We start from the raw sequence: 20,351 nt of genomic DNA on the forward strand, positions 1-20,351 counted from the left end.
AAGTGAGGAGACAAGATTACTTCAGGGAAAAAAGTTTGGTGTAGGAACCGTGGAAATGGCCCCTGCATGGGTAAGAGTTATAGTCACAATTTCAGGTCCAGTGATGTAAAAAGTTCAGGTAGGTGTGATGGTCCTAAACAAGCATGTGGACCATATGAAAGCTGGAAACTGACAAATGGCAGAGCAAAACGTTCTCAGCTCCTCAACTGCCTTTTCAATTGCTCCAAAGCCTGTGAGTTGTCTCTCTCCATCAAGCATTGAATTTACCTCACAATTTGAGATGGAAACAGTGAGGATACCACCTCAGGAGGTACAGAAAAGCATTACCCTATGTCCTCAAAGACGGAAGGGGAGGAATGTAGTAATTGTAACAAGCTGCAAATGTGTTGCTGGTCAAAGCACAGCAGGCCAGGCAGCATCTCAGGAACAGAGAATGAGAGAGAGATAGTGCGAGCACCGCCCTCCTAACCTGCAATCCTCTTCCTGACCTCTCCGCCCCCACCCCACTCCGGCCTATCACCCTCACCTTGACCTCCTTCCACCTATCCCACCTCCATCGCCCCTCCCCCTAGTCCCTCCTCCCTACCTTTTATCTTAGCCTGCTTGGCTGCTCTCTCTTATTCCTGATGAAGGGCTTATGCTCGAAACGTCGAATTCTCTATTCCTGAGATGCTGCCTGGCCTGCTGTGCTTTGACCAGCAACACATTTGTAATTGTAACAAGGTCAGCCAGGTGGACCTTAAGCTGTTAATCTGGTCCAACCAGGGAGCAGTGGCTGATAGAGAAAAATAGAAGTGTCTTCTCTGTGTCTAACACCTGCACACAAAAAAAGTGTCAGACATCCTACTCACTCTAAGAGGGCCGGATCAACATCAAATAAAGAGCCACTTGGTGATGGGATACTGTCAGGTGTGAGTGATGGGGACGAGGGTCGCCGTGGCTTCTCGCCAACATCTTAAAAGGAGAGGAAGGAGAATCGTAAAAAGGAAACTAACAGGTGTGGCTAGAAACAAAACATAAACAGAAGGAACTGAGCACGGCTGTGAGAAGAAAGCAAAGTTAATTCATCAACCCAGAGTTCGAAACGTCAACTCTGCTTTCTTCCCACAGGCACTGCAAAAGAAAAACCTTTACAGCGTAAATAAAAGATCACAACTTTTGTTTTAGGTTCGAATTGTCCCAGTTCTGAGAGGATGAAGCAGCCTGGTAGCAGAGTCGAGTGCCTTCTGACTAGAGGCGCGCTCTCTCTCACTCACTCGCGCTCTCTCTCTCTCATGTTCAGAAACAAATTAGAATTTACCCGCACTCGGCGACGCCATCTTCCCCGGACGGTCACATGACCCACTCGCTACCACCCCCGCGCGCCCCCCCCCCTCCCCGCGAGGGCAAAATAAACACCGGCGAATTTTTTTTTTCCGAACGGAATAGTTTCCGATTTCAAATGCGCTGTTTGGGGTTTCGGATTTTTTTCAATAAAGCAAAACGCGTGTAAAAACTTATCGCCCCGACCGTTAGCCGCCGGGAATCTCGCGACATTAGTGGGCGGGGGGGGGAAACGGGGGCGCGTTCTGAAAGGACGTCGGCATTGGCCGATCGGAATCTGGCGCCTCGCCAATGGGCGTTGGGCTGGAGATGATCCCCGCCTCCATGGGAGGCCGGATTGGTCGTTGCTGACGGTTCCTCAGTCTTCACTGTCAGGAGCTGATCCGTAGTGAGAGAGAGAGAGAGAGAGGGGAGGGGCGCGGGCAGTGCTGTCTGTCTGTCTGTCATCGGTTCCACAATGGCTGCAGTTCTTAGGGTGGCTCTCAGGCGCAAGGTAAACCGTTGGCAGTCACTTAATGACTCGCGTGTGGGGATGATGGAAGACGGGCAATACAAGAGAGGTTCCGCAGAATGTTCCAGTACCGTGCACGTCAAGATCGTTTCTCGGCCGCCGGTTTTATTTCAAACCTTAAAGATGTAGAAACCACGTCTCTGTATGCAGAAGAAATCTCAAAAGAATAATATACGCGCTTTCTTCATTTTGGTAATAGACACACTTTAGCGTGCAGCAATTTGTATTCCCAGCCGCCTTTCGTCCCCTTGACCTTACCAAGTGGTGGAAAACAAACTCGTTCTATTTATATGTTATGCAGTTGTCGTTTTATTTCACCTTTCACCGTGGTTTTCTGCATTTTTGGATCTAATTGTTCTATATCCCCGTGTATTTTCCTTATTTTGCTTTGTTGCAAGGGATGAAAACGCTTATTTACTAGGTTTGAGTTTTTAAACGTGTCTCAAATACTTGGCAACCGTCTCAGTTTCCAGCGACGACTTTGTTATTGTGCCCATGTCGCTGTTAAACCTCAGAACATTAAATACAGTAGATCTGCAATTATTCTTTACTCCTCTGATATAAAGCGTCAGTGATCTAATTGAAAAGCATAAATTGTTGGAGAAATTCAGCAGGTCCGTCAGCATCTGTGGGGAAAAAAGCATTTGGGGTCCGGTGACACCTCTTCAGTGATCTGACCTTAAATTTTTCGATTGTTGATTGTTACTTTCTGGGGTTCACTATTACTGGTCTAACTCATCTGAAATCGTAAGGTATCCAAGCTAATTGGTTTCCTAATTCAATTGGTCAGTGCCCCTTTTTCTCCTGTGGTTTGTACTCGGGTTGACTTGAGAGAAAAGCAGTTAATGCTTGTTCATACACTATGAGCAAATTATTGTAATTGCTGGAATCTGTACTGAAAACCCAGCATTTTTTTTTGTTTTCAATGCTTGTTCATATTTCTACTCGGCATGTACAGTAGAAGTCTGTAAGTCAGCTTTAGTGGGTGGTTTCCAGAGCTCCCTAGTTATTGGTTCAAACATGTTGGAAAGTGTTGTCCTTGGTTTTCTGCCTTGTGGCATTTTTGTATTTTTATTCTCTCATTCCTTTCATCCTCTGGAATAGTTTCAGGAATCTCACTATCCTGTTCAAATATTGTAAGTGCGAAGGCTTAATCAAGATTTTTTTGAAATGGGAAGAAAAAGTATCTACTTTAATTTTTTTTTGCAAGTTAGCTCATTGAGCTGATTAGGTTTTTTCTCAGAATTTTTGTTACCATGCTAGGTAACATCATCAGTGAATTTCGGGTGAAATGCTGGTGTTCTGTCCTGCTTTCTATTCGTGTCTTGGTCTGTTAAGGTGGGTGATATCATTTCCAGTTCTTTTTCTGAGGTTAGTAAATGGGGTCCAAATCAATGTGTTTATTGATGGAGTTCTGGTTGGAATGCCAGACCTCTAAGAATTCCTATCATGTCTCCGTTTAGCCTGTCCTAGGGTGGATGTGTTGTCCCAGTCAAAGTGGTGTCTTCCTTCGTCTGTGTGGAAGGATAGGAGTGATAGCTGGTCTTTTGGTGGCTAATTGGTGATCGTGTATCCTGGTAGCTAGGTTCCTGCCTGTCTGTCAATGTAGTTTTTGTTGCAGTCCTTGCAGGGTATTTTGTAAATGACATTTGTTTTGCAACTAGCCACCAAAAGACAAGAACAGCTATCACTGTGATCCATACACACAGACAAAGAAGGACATCACTTCTACTGGGATGACACATCCATCTGAGGACAGGCCAGACAGAGACTTGCGTGGGATAAAGAACCGGACATGATATCACCCACTTTAGCAGACCAAGACACGTAAATAGAAAGCAGGATGGACCTCCAGTGCTTCACCGGAGGCTCACCGAAGATGTTACCTGGCATGGTAACAATGTCTGAGAACAAACCTACCAGCAAACTAAGAAAACTTACAAAATGAACCTCAACCTGAGCTACAAATCTTGTCAAATTGCATATATTTTTTAAATTGTCAGGTTCCATTTACTGAATATAACAGTAATGATTTAAGGACAAGTCTTCTACACCTCTCTGCACTGAATTCTTGATTTACACTTCAGTTGTACAAGCCTTCAATTTCAATTTCCAGCTGTGTTATGGCATTCTTTCTTCCTCTTCTGTCAATTTGTGTCTCACATGTTTTCAGTGGATGGAAATATCATTGGCTGCACCAACATTTATTGCCCATCCTTGGTTGTCCTTGAGGGTGTTAGTGAGCTACCTTGTTGGTGACTTGGCAACTTGCAAACATTAGGATTTCCATGAGCTTCTGCCTATACAGTATTCTTGTCCATGCTAGGTCGTTGGCTTTGGAAGGTGCTGTCAAAGGAATCTTGGTGAATTTCTGCACTGAATCTTCCAAATGATGCGCACTGCCACTGTATGTTAGTGTGGGAGGAAGTAAATGTTTGTGGTAGTGGGCTTCTTCATGGATGGTGGAAAACTACTTAAGTGTTGTTGGAGCTGCTGTCATCCAGGCAAGTTGGTAATATTCCATCATATTTCTGATATGTGCCTTGGCTTTGGGGAGTCCAGATCTGGACATCTGCTTCAGTATCTGAGTAGTTGTGAGTGATGCTGAATATTGTTTAATCATTTTTTGAACATCCCCACTTTGACCACCTGGAGGGAATGTCATTGAAGCAGCTGAAGATGATTGGGCCTAAGACGCTACCCATGAATTCCTGTAGAGATGTCCTGGAGCTGAAATGGCACATAATTTCTGTACTCCTCTATCACTGTCTGGTATTGGTATGACTTCTTTATAGCAGTGATAATTGACTTCATTATTAGTTCTCTTCTCCAGAGCTCATTTCTTTATTGTCCTTCTTTTCTGGTCTTTAACCTTGCTTGACTTTCAGAATTGTACCTGATTTGTCCTATGCTGAATTTAGATTAAATGCTGTTATCTCAATTACACTTTCAATATCTTCAACTAATTCAAAGATCCATACACTGAAAATATATTTAGTTGTTAAAGCATTTTGTTATTGCTTTCATAGAGTTACATAGAATGGAAATGTCTGTTCATCTCATTTGGTCTTTCCTGGTGTCTGTGTTCCATGTGAGCCCCTCTCAGCTTTTGACTTAACTCTCTCCCAAATCCTTTTACAGTAATTTCTTCTGTAGCCCAATAGTCGCATCCCTGTGCAAACCCACGTTTCACAAGAATCATGCAATACAACGAGCACTTCAACTATTAACACTGCAATTATGCCATAGCCAACACGTTTTAAAAGTTTGCATTTAAGAAACAGCGTTCCTATTTGTCAATCACATTGCAGCGAATTTGAGTTGATGAAAAGTGTTAAAGTGGAACAACCTGTATTCCTTTCTCCGTTATCCAGTTGTTAGCATCCTTTTAAATGTGTTTAAGCTATTCACCTGAACAATTCCTGATAGTGAATTCCACACTTTGAGTGCACATTCCTCTTGAACCTGTTGAATTTAGGAGTAACTATTCCTTTTCTCATTCCCCTTTCATGGGATGTAAAATTGCTGGAATGGCCGGAGTTTATTGCCCTCCAGAGAGCATTGAAGAAAGGGTTGTTGAGCATTTTGAGGGCTGAGGCAGGTGGGTTCTTGATGATTGACAAAGGAGTCAGTGTATAATAGAAGAAAATGGGGTTTGAAGTCTCAGGCAGATCATCATGATCTTACCAAATGGTGTAGCAAACCCAAGGGACTGAATGGCCTACTGTTCCTTATTTGAATGTTTATATTTCACACTTATTCCTTTTAACTTCTGTTTAACACACCCCACTTCATCCTTCATTGAAAGTCTGTCTTTATTCAACGTGATGCCCAAAGGGTCTGTTTCCTGATGAAGGGCTTTCGCCCGAAATGTCGATTTTACTGCTCCTCGGATGCTGCCTGAACTGCTGTGTTCTTCCAGCACCACTAATCCAGAATCTGTTTTTTACCTAGTTCTATGGCTCTATTGTTCTGTGATATGCTCCCACAGTGAAATTTGTTTTTCCTGCAATAAAAATGCAAAACTAGTCTGGAACATTATGTAACCTCCAACTTCCTCAGATGGCGTTCTGAAAGGGTTACAGTGCTTTTATTTTTAAATCATCTCTTTTTGTGTATTTCTCAATGTAGCCCAGTATTTATTTATATAGTTGCTCATTGGTTGTGAGCACTGATGGTAGCATCAGTATTTATTGCCCTGGAGAATTTGTGATCACTTGTTGCCTGAAACACTGCAGTCCATCTTGTGAAGGTACACCCACAATGCTGTTGGCGAAGAAGTTCCATGATTTTGACCCAACGACAGTGAGCAAGCAGTGATTTAACTTCAATTCGGGTATGGCTTGGAGGCAGATCTTTCAGCTGTGGTGTTCTCATTTCTGCTGGCCTTGTCATTCTAGATGGCAGATGTGGGTTTGGAAGGAGCTGTCAGAGAAACCTTGGCGAGTTGTTGCCGTACATCATACTGCCACATACATTGGTAGTGAAGTGGATGAATACTGAAGGTGGTGGGTGGCATTCAACTCAACTTGTTGTTCAGTGGCAGCAGTGTATCATCTACAGGATGATGCATTGCAGAAATTTATCAAAGATCCTCACTCACCATATTCCAAAACCATGACTACTACAATCTAGAAGGACACGGGTAGTAGATTCATGGGAGCACCACCACCTGCAAGTCCCCCTGCAAGCCACTCACCATCCTAACTTAGAAATATATTGCTATTCCTTCAATTGTTGGGATAAAATCCTGGAATTCCCCCTCTACCTACAGCACATCATCTGCAAAAGTTCAAGAAGGCAGCTGGGGATAGGCAATAAATGCTGGCTTAGCCAGCAATTCCATGAGTAAGTTAAATACAAAATAGTTCTCAAATGGTCAAAGCTTTGGTGGTGGAAGTGGCTCACTATCGCCTCCATGCACCACATTGTAGGGTTTCAGTGAGTTGCAGATTCTACGCTCTGCAACATTATTAATGTTTAATGCAGACATAGAGCTAGGGTGAAATACTTATTTCCAGCATCAACCCTGGAAGGTGGGAAGAGATTAGATTAGATTGCCTACAGTGTGGAAATAGACCCTTTGGCCCAACAAGTCCACACCGACCCTGCAAAGAGTAACCCCCCCGACCCATTTCCCTCTGACTAATGCATCTAACACAATGGACAATCTAAAATGGCCAATTCACCTGACCTGTACATCTTTGGACTGTGGGAGGAAACCCATGCAGACATGGGGAGAATGTGCAAACAGTTGCCTGAGGCTGGAATCGAACTCTGGTCCCTGGCGCTGTGAGGCAGCAGTGGTAACCGCTGAGCAACCATGCTGCCCCATTTTTTTATAAACTTATCTGTCCTCTTGTCCAGTACCTACAGCCCCCCCACTGTCTCTGCAACATCCTCCAGCCCTTACCAACCTGCCCAGCTGTGTACCTTCCTCCACACTCTGCGGCACATGATATCACTGCAACCTTCCCCAGTCCCTGCAGCATTCGTCCATCCTGTTGTACAGCACCTCATTTCTTCTAACCTTCTACCATCCTTCTTAACTTCCTTATCTGTACAAATCACTCCAGTTCCGACTGCATTTCCTGCCAATCCTCCTTTTGCATAACATTATGAAGCCACTTGAACCTTCCCTAAGCCTAAGGTGATAAATTTTAGGCTGCAGTTTTGGTAGGTTGCTATTAGTCAGAAATCTGCTCACAGCTTGCCTGCTTAGCTTTTATAAGTAGTCAGAAAAGACCCTTCCTTTTTTCTGAAAGAACTTTGTTCATCCACACTGATTTAAAGCTGCATATTTTATGGTCACAATTTCATACTTCAACTATTAACTAGAATTGCCCGATGAAGTTTCAAGGTCACTGCTATCACATTTGCAATACAAAATACAATAGCCTAAAGCATTTTTTTCATTTACAATGTGATATTTCTGATAGCAAATCTGTCAACTTTTAGCTATTAATGAGTATAAGCTCCTCGATTTTGGTAAGTAAACATGCCCTTCAGGAAGGCAGAATATACATTGCAATAAATATCTTGATTGTTTGGCTTGGAAAAAATGGTTTCGGGTTTCTCTGCAGATACTAGTGATACTAGTCCATAAAAAATTACGCATTATCATATTCTAATCTTTCCTATCAAGATTTTTCTCTGGCACAGCACTCTAATTACTCTAACCAAAGCCACAAACAACATCATCTCTAACTGTGATTATGGTGAATCATAGAATTGTAGTGTGTTTACAGTACAAAAGTAGACCATTCTGTCTGTTAAATCTGTGCTATCCCTTTGAGGAGCAATTCACCCACCAAGTGATACTCCTATACCTCTTCTCCATAGCCCTGCAAAAATGTTTGTTCTTTTCACAAAATCCAATTCCTGTTGAAATCCTTGATTGAACCTGCCACTTTCTCAGGGAGTGCATTTCAGATCCCAACCATATGTTGCATGAGAAGTATTTTCTTCATGTAATTATTGCTTCCTTTCTCGTTATTTTGGACCTCTTCCCTCCTGGTTCTTGATCCTTCCACTGTCAGGAATAGGTCCTCCCTGTGTACTCTGTTCAGGCCCCATGATTTTGAATTCATAATTTCTCAATCTTTTTCCAACATTATCCACCACTGTCTAGTTTTTTTTTTGGATTGCCTTCACATGATCCCCCTTTTCATGTCCAGTTATAGCTAGACAAAATCTTCTGCAATCTCCTCCTTTTGTGAGAATCTCTCTCTGTAATCTGTCAAGGGTCTATGATTGGCTGCTTCCTCTTCCTCATCATGGCAGCATCTACAGGAATGTGGATCAGCTTTTACAGACAAATTCATGACTCAGTAGGGAGACTGTGTCATATCTATTCTAGTTAGCCATTGAAAAGTTTACAAGTGTTGTCTTTGTCTCCAGCCAGCAATACAGTTTCATGCTCTTGACGTCAATTCAGTTTTTCTCCTTTGATCTTTTGGTTCCTGGTGAAGCAGATGGTCAAACCCTCAGCATCTTGTTCAACCTCCAGTCGTGCATCTATAACCTCTCCACTGTATCACATCCTGCAGCTCTTGAAAGCAATTTCACCTAAAAAATGCTAATGTTCACATCTGTGTGTTGGCTACTCTCCGATCCAACACTTCATTAATATCAATTCATCCAAAGTTTGCTTCTCCTCCTACTTCTCACCAAGTCCCATTCATTTGTTGACCTTGCTAATGTACATGAGTTCCTGATCCATTTTCCTTTGTTACTTAAGGGGATGTAGGCATTGCCAGCCAGGGAAGAATTTGTTGTCCATATCTAATTGCCCTGAATTGAGTCCATTTCAGAGGGTAGTTAAGAGTCTTAACACATTGCTTGCCCCATGTGATTCCAGATCTATAGCATGGATGGCTGATTTCCTCCTTTTTTTTATAAGACATTAGTGAACCAGATGGGTTTTTAAAATAATTATAGTTTCATGCTCATCATTATTTCATTGTTTTCTGGCTGAACATCTTAAAATCCTGGAGAGAGTGCAAAAGAGATATTCACAAGTATGAAACCAGGAATGAAGAATTTTCAGTACAAGGAATGATGAGAGAAATTAGACTTATTCTCCTTTTAGAGTAAAGAAGATTTAAGAGATGACTTTCTTGAGATATTCAAATAATGAACAATTTTGATAGGGTAAAGGAGGATATTCTGATTCCACTAGTCGGTGTATCAGTAGCTGAAGGTCACTGTTTCAAAGTTGTCAGCAAGAGAGTGTTGGGACGGACCCGTAGGGTCTCGTCTCCACGTGTTCTTTGGAAGGAGAGATCACACCGGCTAGAGTTTGGAGCAAAAACACCGTTTATTACAGAATCAAGACTGGCAAACTATACAACGAATTCAAAGGCATGCAATTCGTTGGAGAAGGCATTCTGTCTTCCTCTACGGACCTGGAGCAGTTATACTTCGCGCTTCCTCGAGTTCCCGGTCAGGTTCCCCTCGTTCGGATCTCTCATTGGTCGGTTCACCCGTCCGTGAAGGGATTAGTGTCTCTATTGGCTGCCCCGAGATACCTGTCCAGCTCCTGCTGTGCTGAACAATGGGTAGACATCCTGGGTTCAGCAGTTTCCGATCTTGTAATTTAAAAGTTTATTGTTTGGAAGGGTTTCCTCATTGCTATGCGTCTGGCTGTCTGGGCGTTCACAATAGTTCTCCATAGTTGAATATACAGGTATTATCATTTAACACAGGACCCGAATGAGTTTGACGTCAGCGGAGGCATTAGCAAGTACTTTATCAATCAAGTGTAGTATCGGTGCGATTTACACTATCCGATAGTTACCGGTTTCCTTTATTAACAATGAGATTGTAACAGGATGATCTGAAACTGACGGACATGTTCTAATCCCCAAGGAATGTGACCTCAGGCAGACAGTCCTGCAGTGGCTGGGTTTACTTTACATGGCTGTGTTTTAGCTGGTATCTGACAGTGTCTGCTTTAATAATGGTGCTCCCCTCCCTAGCCCCAATGTAGGTACCCCGATAGCAGATTATCCCCAACATTCCCTCCCTTGGCCTCGAAAGAGGCCACACCCCCTTATCCCGTAAGGAACACAACCCCACGAGGCGACCGGTGTCCGGTGTTGTATCGACCAGACTCACCGGTTCTAAGGAGACAGTCATGTAGGGATGAAGGGTGCCCTGAAAAACGCGCCGCTACACAATTAAGCAATAGATAGTCACAGCTGCATGCTAAGCTAAACTAATAGTTGAAGTAATTGAGGCAGTGTCTGCAGAAATAACGAAAAGCACAGGATTAGACAAGCATTGCAATAAGTCATTCAGAGCTGGCGAAATGTACGCGAGTGCGTTAGAATGAGTAAGCCATTTAGTAAACGCAAGTCTGTAGTCCAAAGAGCCGGCAAATGTAAATAGGCGTTGTAAGTTTTTGGAAAGGGAGTAGGAACAGCCTGGTACTAGCAGTTAGGTACCCGCTAGAGATCTGAAAACCAGTGTGAGACTGTACTGTGCCCCGGTGGTCCCGTGGATCAGTATGGTCCAGAGAGCAGCAGTGCTGTCCAATCGTCCGACACGGATGCAAGCAGGCAGAAATCTCATCAAATGGAGACGAACAGAGGCCACCCATTCCGATGTCAATGCGCGACTGTGCCTGTCTTAGGTTGTCCCTCGCCCGAGGGATCTTGCCCATCATTGGCTAACCAGTCGTGCTGCATTGAGTAATAGATGGCGACATTCATTTCACCGCCACAAGGACAGACGTGGGCAGCTCAGTAGCATGGTCAGTGGCCTCCGAGAGTGGCTGAGGCCAGTCAGGAATATTGGACAGTCCGCAAGGGCCGCTTGCGAGAACAGCAGTGTTTCGATTGCCAGGGCGCACAGTACATCTCCCCCACCCGCTGTTATGGAAGGATCAATTGACATATCCCCAATTTAGACGGGCAAAATAAATGAGTAGGGGCTCTTTGGACAACCAGGCTTCATTCATGTGGATGAAGATGAAAAGTTAGTCATGGGTACAACAGGATCAGATGAATTCGGAAGAAAACCATTGAGAGAGCTGACACGCACCGGAGAGATAGCATCTACTACGCCCGAACCGCGAGCTCACGCAAAGGCGGTAGTAGACCAGTGGAGAGACTAACTGGCAGGTCCCCCATCACCCGCCCTTAATGCAACCGGCCGCAAGCAAAAAACCCGGTATCATGGCTCACGAGCGGAAGTCGCATTACAGCATGTATTGGATGTGTCCCTGTCCGTTTGTAGGAGGTCACACACAGGCTGTCGTGTTGTCGGAGTTGGTGGCAGCGGCGTCTCCTGGTGGAGCTCAACATATGGGGGTCCGGTTGAAAAGTAATGATACCTCATCACCTTTAAATCAGTGAGATGGGGCTGTGGGAATGCAGTAAAAAGGAGTCCCCGCATCACCAGGGTGATATATGGTGGAGTCAGTCAGGAACTATGTGACTACTATGGGAAATAAAGTGTTGTGTTGCATAGAGTGTTTGGGGTGGCATGTCTGGGAGACCGGAATGGAGGGGAGGCGGTCCCCAAATTCTCCGGTCAGTACTCCTGAACATAAGGTTTGTGCTCATGTGGACTGTCAAATGCAACCAGGAAGAGTGTACTCAACCATTTGTGTAAGAGGAATGGGGGCAGATATAAAAAGACAATGGTGAAAATAGTGAAGGTAGTCTGAAACCCTTAACCATTCTTATGAGTTGCGGACCTGTACGTGGCAGTATTTCAATGAAAAATATCCACCAAAAGGAGTCACATAAAAATAGAGAGAACTCTGTGTGAGGTAGAAGGAGTGGTTTCATGTAAGGGAAAGGGTACAACTTTACACAAAGGAAGTCAGAGGGATTCGTGATCTCAAATCAGAGAAAAAGGCTCCCCAGCACGGGCTGCCACAAAAAGGCAGTCGAGGCAGGGGTAGCCAGATTATACTATAGGTGTTTTAATGTTCGTCGAATTACGAAGAGGCAGAGGAAAAATGTAAAAAACGTAATCATGACACTGGTCCAGTGTCGGTGAGGTAATTGTGGGGAGCAGTCACGCAAAAGGTGTCAAGTCGCAATATTCTGACAAAGTTAAAATCAAGTGTGCGCGGACTGTGGAAGACAATTATTGGGATAATCCGTGTCCATCTGAGCAGCAGCACTACACGGGGTAGATGAAAGTCGGGACACTGATACAAATGCAAGATAGTACGAGTGGCAGTTATGACTCGGTGGGAATGTGTGCTAGCAGCTGCAGGAGCGCAGGCGCCTGTATGTTTTAAAACGCAATGTTTGAAGAGCAAAAACATTCGTCCAGGAGTTGTGTTGAAAAAAAAATGGAGTAAGTCCCTCGAGAGGGAAGTGGGATTGGTAATAGTGAGAAGGGAACCACAATAGACTGCATGGGGGAAGGCAAACGGTACGCTTTGATAATGCACAGTAAGGGACACAAGTAGTTTCGATTAGCACACCGGGGAACTGCCGGTGCTCGGGGCGCACAACCAATGGTGTTGTCGTAGGACAATCGTTCGATGAGGCGCCCATGGAGACCGTTTAGTATAAAGGTGGAAATGATGAGGATCCCCATCAACTCTGTGGTAATAGGACAATAGAGCAGGTGAAATTCCAGTGTGTGATTAGGGAAGACAAAGCGCAGGAGATGCCCCTAGCCTCACAGGGCGCGCAGAATAAGCGGCAAGGTAGCCGGGAACCCCCTTTAGCAAGCAGGGCGGGATTGTCGCCCCCAGACACTTGGGTAGAATATTGGAGCGATCCGCGACTGTGAGGCAGAAAGTATTGGTAACATCAGGAAAGGCGCCTATACAATGGAGAAAGACCAATGTAGACAAAAAGGGGTTGAGCCACCAGCTAAAGGGCACCAACTTATCCTGGCGGCTATTTGCCCGCTCGAAGCGGAGTCCATGATAAACAAGGTGGATCTCTTAAGATAAGGCTGAATGAAGAGTTTAGAGAGCGGAATAAAGTACACGAAAAGTAAGGACATTAGTGAAATGGACCCATGTCGGGCCGTGTGAAGGTGGGGCTGCATGTTTCCAGCTCAAACTGCACCTCCCCATCAGGTCGTGTCTCATCGAGTGATTTTAGAGATATATTAGGTTCTGCTGACCTGGAGCAATGAGAGAAGTGGTGCGTGTAGTGGCGTATGTGTTTCCAGCCAGCTCGGTACAAGATATGATGATGATGATTATGGAGCGGGGGCGTTCTCACTGGGAGCCTCATGAGCAAAGCAAAACTCTGGGCAATTGGGAGATTTGCGGTGGTACGAAGTTGGACCAATTCCCTGAGGGGGCTTGTTGCCCTGAATGAGGCGCAGAACGAGAGGTGCAAGGACGATCCTGGACTAATGAAGAACCTGCTTGTGAGAGGGGCCGTGTGCTCTAGCCAAAGGAGTGTGCGCAGGTGCTGCGGGCATGTTGGAAAGGGGACAGAGAGAGAGAGAATCTCAAAAAGCTGGTCGGACAGATTAGGACAGAAATTGGCTGTGCAGCAGTCTCCTACGTGAAATACATAAAGATTTGATGAATTTGGGGGAAGTAGCAGCCTTTAAAAGATACCCCTAGGAGAGGATTCATAGAGGAACCTGGTCACCCTGCCGTTCTCAGTGCGAACCTGTGCATCGCCAAAGCTATGAACAGATGAATTGGCGAGGAGTACTTGCAGTTGAGGAGACTGAAGGATTTGGGCCGGGCATGAGAGGTGGGAAGTCCTGGTAGCAAACCTCAGGAAGCATAAGATTTGGGAAGTCCTGGTAGCAAACCTCAGGGAGCTTAAAACCTTAAAAGAGATGGAGCGTAGGGATCAGCGGATCCTCGATTCAGTGAGAACCAGGTGAATTCAATGCAGGCTGAGTGAAAGACAAAGCTAAGACGACCTCAGATCCGGCGGTGAACATAAAGTGTGTAGGTTTGGGAGAAAACGATGAAGGGGCGTGACCATGGCGTGGGGAATGGAGAGCGGGGTGTAGGATAGGGCAGTACAATCGGCAAGAGGAGTCTGTACTAGATTCCACTGGGGAAGGTTTGGTAGTGTCTGGCAGTTACAGGTTGCATATTCAAAGCATCGGAGAGTGTAGCTTCAGCCAGGTAGACTGGCTGGCATCTTCACCCCGCACGGTTGCCAATACCCGCTTTAAGGACTGGAAATGGCAGTGTCTGTGGCAGCAGTAGCTCAACCCTCCCTAGCCGCAAACTTGAGGAAGGGGGGGAACAAGTAGCAGGAGGAGATTGCTTTAAAATGAGCGTCCATAATGCTTTAGCGAAAGAAAAAATCTGTGGACTTGGGAGAAAAGATAAAAATGGGTGCGTGAGAAGGGGCTTTAAAATTTAGAGGGCATAGACGGAAGAAGGAGTAGGTGGGCCCCCCCTCGTTCTTGGCACGTTGTGAACACGAGGGAAAAAAGGGATGGCCTAAACACCCATGCCGGCGGACAAAAAAATGAGTGAGCGGCCGTGAGGAAAAGAGATGGGCCAAACACCCTGCTGTGTGCTGAGTAGCACGTCCTAGCTGGAGGCCTGAGGCCTGTGACCAGCGGGGGGAAAAGAGAGAGAGACAAAAATAAGTGGGTTGGGGGATATTTGGGCAGTGGGACGGCCAAACACTGGACATACAAAACATTGTAAATGAAAACGCACAGTATGGCGATACGGCAATGCGCATGTTGTTGGTCGGGACGTTATAGTTAAAAGTAAAAGGTACAACCTGTCAGACAAGATGTGGTTAGAGGCATGATTCATATCGACATCCCAGTAACTGAAGAGGACCTGTTCATCGAGTAATCCCATGGAGTACGGCAATGACGCTTGAGAGACCCATCGGTGTAGTGGTGGCGCGGTAGTTGAGCTAATAGGGTGGCGAGCAGCCCCTTCTAGACTGTGCAATCCTGCCAAGAGTGAGCATTCGCGCCAAAAGCGAACGGGCACCGCCCCAACTGAGCGTTCGCGCCAAAAGTCAGCTGGCCCCGCCCAACCTGAGCCTTCGCGCCAAAAGCAAGAAAGCCCGCCAAGAACTGAGGTGACCCGCCCAGAGAAGGGTGACCCGCCAAAACTAGGGTGAGCACGGGACACCCCGGGATTTTCCGTCTTAGGATTCCACAACCGTAGTGTTATTAAAATAAAAAGCTCCACCATCCCTTCCTGCGCCCCCTCCCTACATCCAGGTATTCCTTTCCAAGTATAAGAGTAATTAAAAGTGATAGTGGGGGAACAAGTGGTATTTAATCCTAAAAATCAAGACGAGACTATGGAGAAAAATCCCAGACCATTAAGTGATCAATCCCAAACCGCTAAGTGTAGGGAACAACACTCACGTTCTCCGACAGCAGTAAAACTGCTTTCGGCTGCTGGGCGGCTTTCCACGGTCCCTCTCCGTCACTCAGGCTGTCGGCACCGGTCCACTGTACACCGAGACCTGGGATGAAACATTTGCTGCGACACCTCCGTTCGCCACGTCTGTTAAAAATCACTGCACTCACTCACTCACTCTCTCACTGGGCCGGCCCCACACTGGTTTTCATCCACATACAGGCCAATCCACGCATACTGTCGATGTGTCCGTACTCTCGTCTCAGCCTGTCGCAGTCCCCTGTCCCCAGTTTTAGTGACATGTTTCGAGGCATTACATCCTCGCAGAAACTGACAATCTGTGTGAAATCGTAGCCTAATACCGGTTTCTATAATCCCGAATAAAGTCGGCCGTACAAAAACATGTCGTTGCTTGGTGTTCAGTAAAGAGTAAAGATTACAACCTGTTGGGAAGGATGTAATTGGAAGCATGATGCATAATCTCCTGTGTGTTGTTGTTGTGAAAGGACAAAAGATTGATTAAAAGGCTGATAGTGGAGCAGTTTTTTAGCTGTGGGAGGACAGAAGTTACCATCCCTAAAACGAATCAATGTGAGATTGTAGGGAAGTCCCGATTGAGTAAAAAATGAGGTCTGCAGATGCTGGAGATCACAGCTGCAAATGTGTTGCTGGTCAAAGCACAGCAGGTTAGGCAGCATCTCAGGAATAGAGAATTCGACGTTTCGAGCATAAGCCCTTCATCAGGAATAAGAGAGAGAGAGCCAAGCAGGCTGAGATAAAAGGTAGGGAGGAGGGACTAGGGGGAGGGGCGATGGAGGTGGGATAGGTGGAAGGAGGTCAAGGTGAGGGTGATAGGCCGGAGTGGAGTGGGGGCGGAGAGGTCAGGAAGAGGATTGCAGGTTAGGAGGGCGGTGCTGAGTTGAGGGAACCGACTGAGACAAGGTGGGGGGAGGGGAAATGAGGAAGCTGGAGAAATCTGAATTCATACCTTGTGGTTGGAGGGTTCCCAGGCGGAAGATGAGGCGCTCCTCCTCCAGCCGTCGTGTAGTTGTGTTCTGCCGGTGGAGGAGTCCAAGGACCTGCATGTCCTCGGTGGAGTGGGAGGGGGAGTTAAAGTGTTGAGCCACGGGGTGATTGGGTTGGTTGGTTCGGGCGGCCCAGAGGTGTTCTCTGAAGCGTTCCGCAAGTAAGCGGCCTGTCTCACCAATATAGAGGAGGCCACATCGGGTGCAGCGGATGCAATAGATGATGTGTGTGGAGGTACAGGTGAACTTGTGGCGGATATGGAAGGATCCCTTGGGGCCTTGGAGGGAAGTGAGTGTGGAGGTGTGGGCGCAAGTTTTACATTTCCTGCGGTTGCAGGGGAAGGTGCCGGGGGTGGAGGTTGGGTTGGTGGGGGGTGTGGATCTGACAAGGGAGTCACGAAGGGAACCAGGCACGGACTGTGAGGTGCAAGGAGGAAAACTTACACAGTCGATCCCCAGTAAAACAGCTCTTACTAGTTGCGCAGCTCACCATGCTATCCCCATCTGTCATGGGCCCGTCAAGTAACCCTTGCGATTCTCCATTGTTAGGCAAGACCCATCCACCCATTCCTGTCTATCCCGCGTCCTGGGGCCCTTTTCCATAATCCCTTGGTTCTTTCCCCCCATTGTCGGGGTCTGCCACGTCTATACTCAGGGTGTATATAAGAGGGTGAGCCAGCTGGGAGTGTGGACCCCGCTTGTTGCACCCTTTCCCTGCCGCAGTGGCGTGCTTTATGTCCTGTCCCATTACAAATCCAGCATGAGTCATCTGTCTCCATATCGCATCTATAAGAATTATGTCCAATTTCGCGACACTTCCAACAACGCCCGGGTAATGGATCTCTCCTTCCCCCCTTCCGTATCCCAGCGGGCGGTCGGGTCGGTCTACTGCGGGCAGGCATGTGGTACTGAGAACTGCCCGCCCTGTTAAGGGAGGGCGAGGGCAATAGTCCCTGGGCGTAGGGCGAAGGGGAACTACACGTCTGTGGAGCCGAAGGCATAAGCCCCTGCGCTGTGCCCTTCGTCTCCAACAGTGAAAGAACCTTTTCGAGTCGCTCTATAAGTTGCATAGACAGTTTGGAAGCATGTCTCTCGGCTTCCGCCTTTTCTGATGCTCGGTACCTGGATAGATAGTGGTGTACCTGTTTTTTGCACTGGTCCTCCGGCATTGATGTACCCCCACAAGGTCATTCAATTTGCTCTGTACTGGGGCGGGGAGTTCTTCCATTACCCCCCGTTGAAAACGTGCTATTGGCAAGGGGGGGCCATTGGGCCTTTCCCCTGTACCAGTCCCCCAGAGGTCCGTGGCCCTCACCAGATATTCATGTACACCGTCCCTGACCTTTAGCCTGCGGGTGCCCAGCGCATCCAGAGAAGGGGGCGGCGGACTGATGTTGTGCACTTCGGCTTGGGCTGGTTGTAGAACTGAGGGTGTGTGGTGGGGAAGGGGGTAAAGTGGGGTCTGGTGGGGAATCCACTCGGGTTCATACTCCGGGAGGGGGTCGTGTTCGCTCTGACTTGGCGTCTCTGCGGGCGGGGCTGGCAAATGGGTCAGAGACCTTACTAAGAGCTCCCGTAGGGAGACAGATTCGTCAGCTGCCTTAGCAGAAGGCTTTGACAGATTGAAAAGAACTTTCTTCTTCCCATCTCTTTTCCCATCTAAGTAGGTGTGGAGACTGGTTTGGAAGTTTTCAGAATATACTGGTGTGAAAAAGGGCTGGTCAGCAGCAGGGAAGCAGCCCTTGCGCCGCCACAAATTGAGGTTGTTGTCGATGTAGCGGAGTGTCCGCTGAGCCTCTTTGGTGGTGTTGTTTTCTCTGAGCTGTGCACGAATCCCGTCTAGCACCTTTCCCATAAGGGGTGGCGGTTCCGGGGTCTTTGGGAGTGGGGTGTACTCGGTGGTGTGTGCATCAGCTGGAATGGAAACGGTAGCAGCGAGGTGGTGCAAATCTCAGTCGGGGGCGTCCGAAATGGCTGGGGCTGTGGTGGAGGTACAGTGGCCCTCTTGCCACTGCGGGTTGAATGTGACTAACAGTTTCGTCTTCCACCCCAGGGATTTATCGGCGGTAGGTGGTGCCCAATCAGTAGGGGGTTTCCCTAGGGCTATTGTTTGCCGCACGGAATATTGCGGCGAGAGTAGGAGACGGTTTAAAATCTTGGTCATTAGCGCCGTATCTGTGAAGGTCTCTTTTAGTCTCGTCAATATCAGGTCTTTTTGGGCGGGCGCTTGGTTAAACACTTGATCCAGTGCTGTCTTGTGCACTGCTACACTGTCCAGTAATAAATGGGCATGCCAAGTTAAGTCTGTGCCAACCGTGAGGTGCCACCAGGGCACTCCGGGGCGTAATGGTCGAAATTGGGTCATTTTTGGTGGTCCAAAGTTCAAGTCCCCCATGACGGATCTCACCTGGTGGGTACCGCTTTAAAAACAGTGCGTTTTTCAAAAGCCTGACCTTCGCGTGGCAGATCTCTGCTCTTAACAACCGGTCTAAGGCAGACGCCTGTGTAGGCAAACCCTATCCAGGAGATGAGATCCGCCCTCTGTCCCCTTAGGATGCTAGCAGCGAGTGTGTCTATCGATAGTTGTCAGAGTTAAAGTGCTTATTAAAAAGAGAAAGGATCCAATCAGTCAAGTGCGGTCAGCGCTGTATTAATTAATTTCAAAAAGCGTCCAGGCTCCGTAAGCCACGCTGTACCTTAACTCAGAAAGCTGCGTCCAGGATCCGAAATCCACGCATTAACTTAACTCAAAAACCGCGTCCAGGATCTGAAATCCACGCGTAAAACTCAACTCAAAAAACTGCGTCCAGGATCCGAAATCCACGCATTAACTTAAGGCTAGCCACGGATCAATTAGTCACTTCAGTACCGCGAAAACAGGCAGGTATTAGTGAAGAAGTGAGAAAATAGCTTACCAGTATGGACTCTGCAACGTTGCTGCCAAACTGATTTAAAAGTACTGTTTGTGTTGGTGAGGATCAGGGAGCAGACAAAGAGTGACTAACTAAAAAATTTACCTACTGGAAGTCTTTGCTTTAACAGGCGCTTCCTCACCTTTTAAATGTTTGGCCGAAAGTTTGTCTGCCCTCCGGTCCGCCAACGTGGCCAACTTGCGGTCGTCTCTTTCCCTTCCCACGTTCAGGCTCACCATCTGTTGGGACGGACCCGTAGGGTCTCGTCTCCACGTGTTCTTTGGAAGGAGAGATCACACCGGCTAGAGTTTGGAGCAAAAACACCGTTTATTACAGAATCAAGACTGGCAAACTATACAACGAATTCAAAGGCATGCAATTCGTTGGAGAAGGCGTTCTGTCTTCCTCTACGGACCTGGAGCAGTTATACTTCGCGCTTCCTCGAGTTCCCGGTCAGGTTCCCCTCGTTCGGATCTCTCATTGGTCGGTTCACCCGTCCGTGAAGGGATTAGTGTCTCTATTGGCTGCCCCGAGATACCTGTCCAGCTCCTGCTGTGCTGAACAATGGGTAGACATCCTGGGTTCAGCAGTTTCCGATCTTGTAATTTAAAAGTTTATTGTTTGGAAGGGTTTCCTCATTGCTATGCGTCTGGCTGTCTGGGCGTTCACAATAGTTCTCCATAGTTGAATATACAGGTATTATCATTTAACACAGGACCCGAATGAGTTTGACGTCAGCGGAGGCATTAGCAAGTACTTTATCAATCAAGTGTAGTATCGGT

At 46.8% G+C, this 20,351-nt stretch overlaps 2 protein-coding genes across 3 annotated transcripts in view; one reads left to right on the forward strand and one right to left on the reverse strand.

Annotated features, from left to right (window-relative positions):
• The window catches only part of lin52 (lin-52 DREAM MuvB core complex component), a 90,225-nt gene extending 88,892 nt beyond the window's left edge, over positions 1-1,333 (reverse strand). The window contains exon 1 of one of the 2 annotated variants that reach the window (XM_060828567.1): positions 1,301-1,333. In XM_060828567.1, coding sequence (XP_060684550.1) covers positions 1,301-1,319 — 19 coding nt within the window. In that variant the 5' untranslated portion in view covers positions 1,320-1,333. The remainder of the gene's footprint in view (positions 1-1,300) is intronic. The other variant, XM_060828568.1, reaches the window with a different exon arrangement.
• Positions 1,334-1,689: 356 nt separating this feature from the next.
• Positions 1,690-20,351, forward strand: part of aldh6a1 (aldehyde dehydrogenase 6 family, member A1) — a 40,999-nt gene continuing 22,337 nt past the window's right edge. Inside the window, exon 1 of the mRNA XM_060829401.1 lies at positions 1,690-1,816. Within this exon, the coding sequence (XP_060685384.1) occupies positions 1,781-1,816 (36 nt within the window). The 5' untranslated portion in view covers positions 1,690-1,780. The remainder of the gene's footprint in view (positions 1,817-20,351) is intronic.

Source organism: Hemiscyllium ocellatum, chromosome 8, assembly GCF_020745735.1.
Source record: "Hemiscyllium ocellatum isolate sHemOce1 chromosome 8, sHemOce1.pat.X.cur, whole genome shotgun sequence".
Taxonomy (NCBI): domain Eukaryota; kingdom Metazoa; phylum Chordata; class Chondrichthyes; order Orectolobiformes; family Hemiscylliidae; genus Hemiscyllium; species Hemiscyllium ocellatum.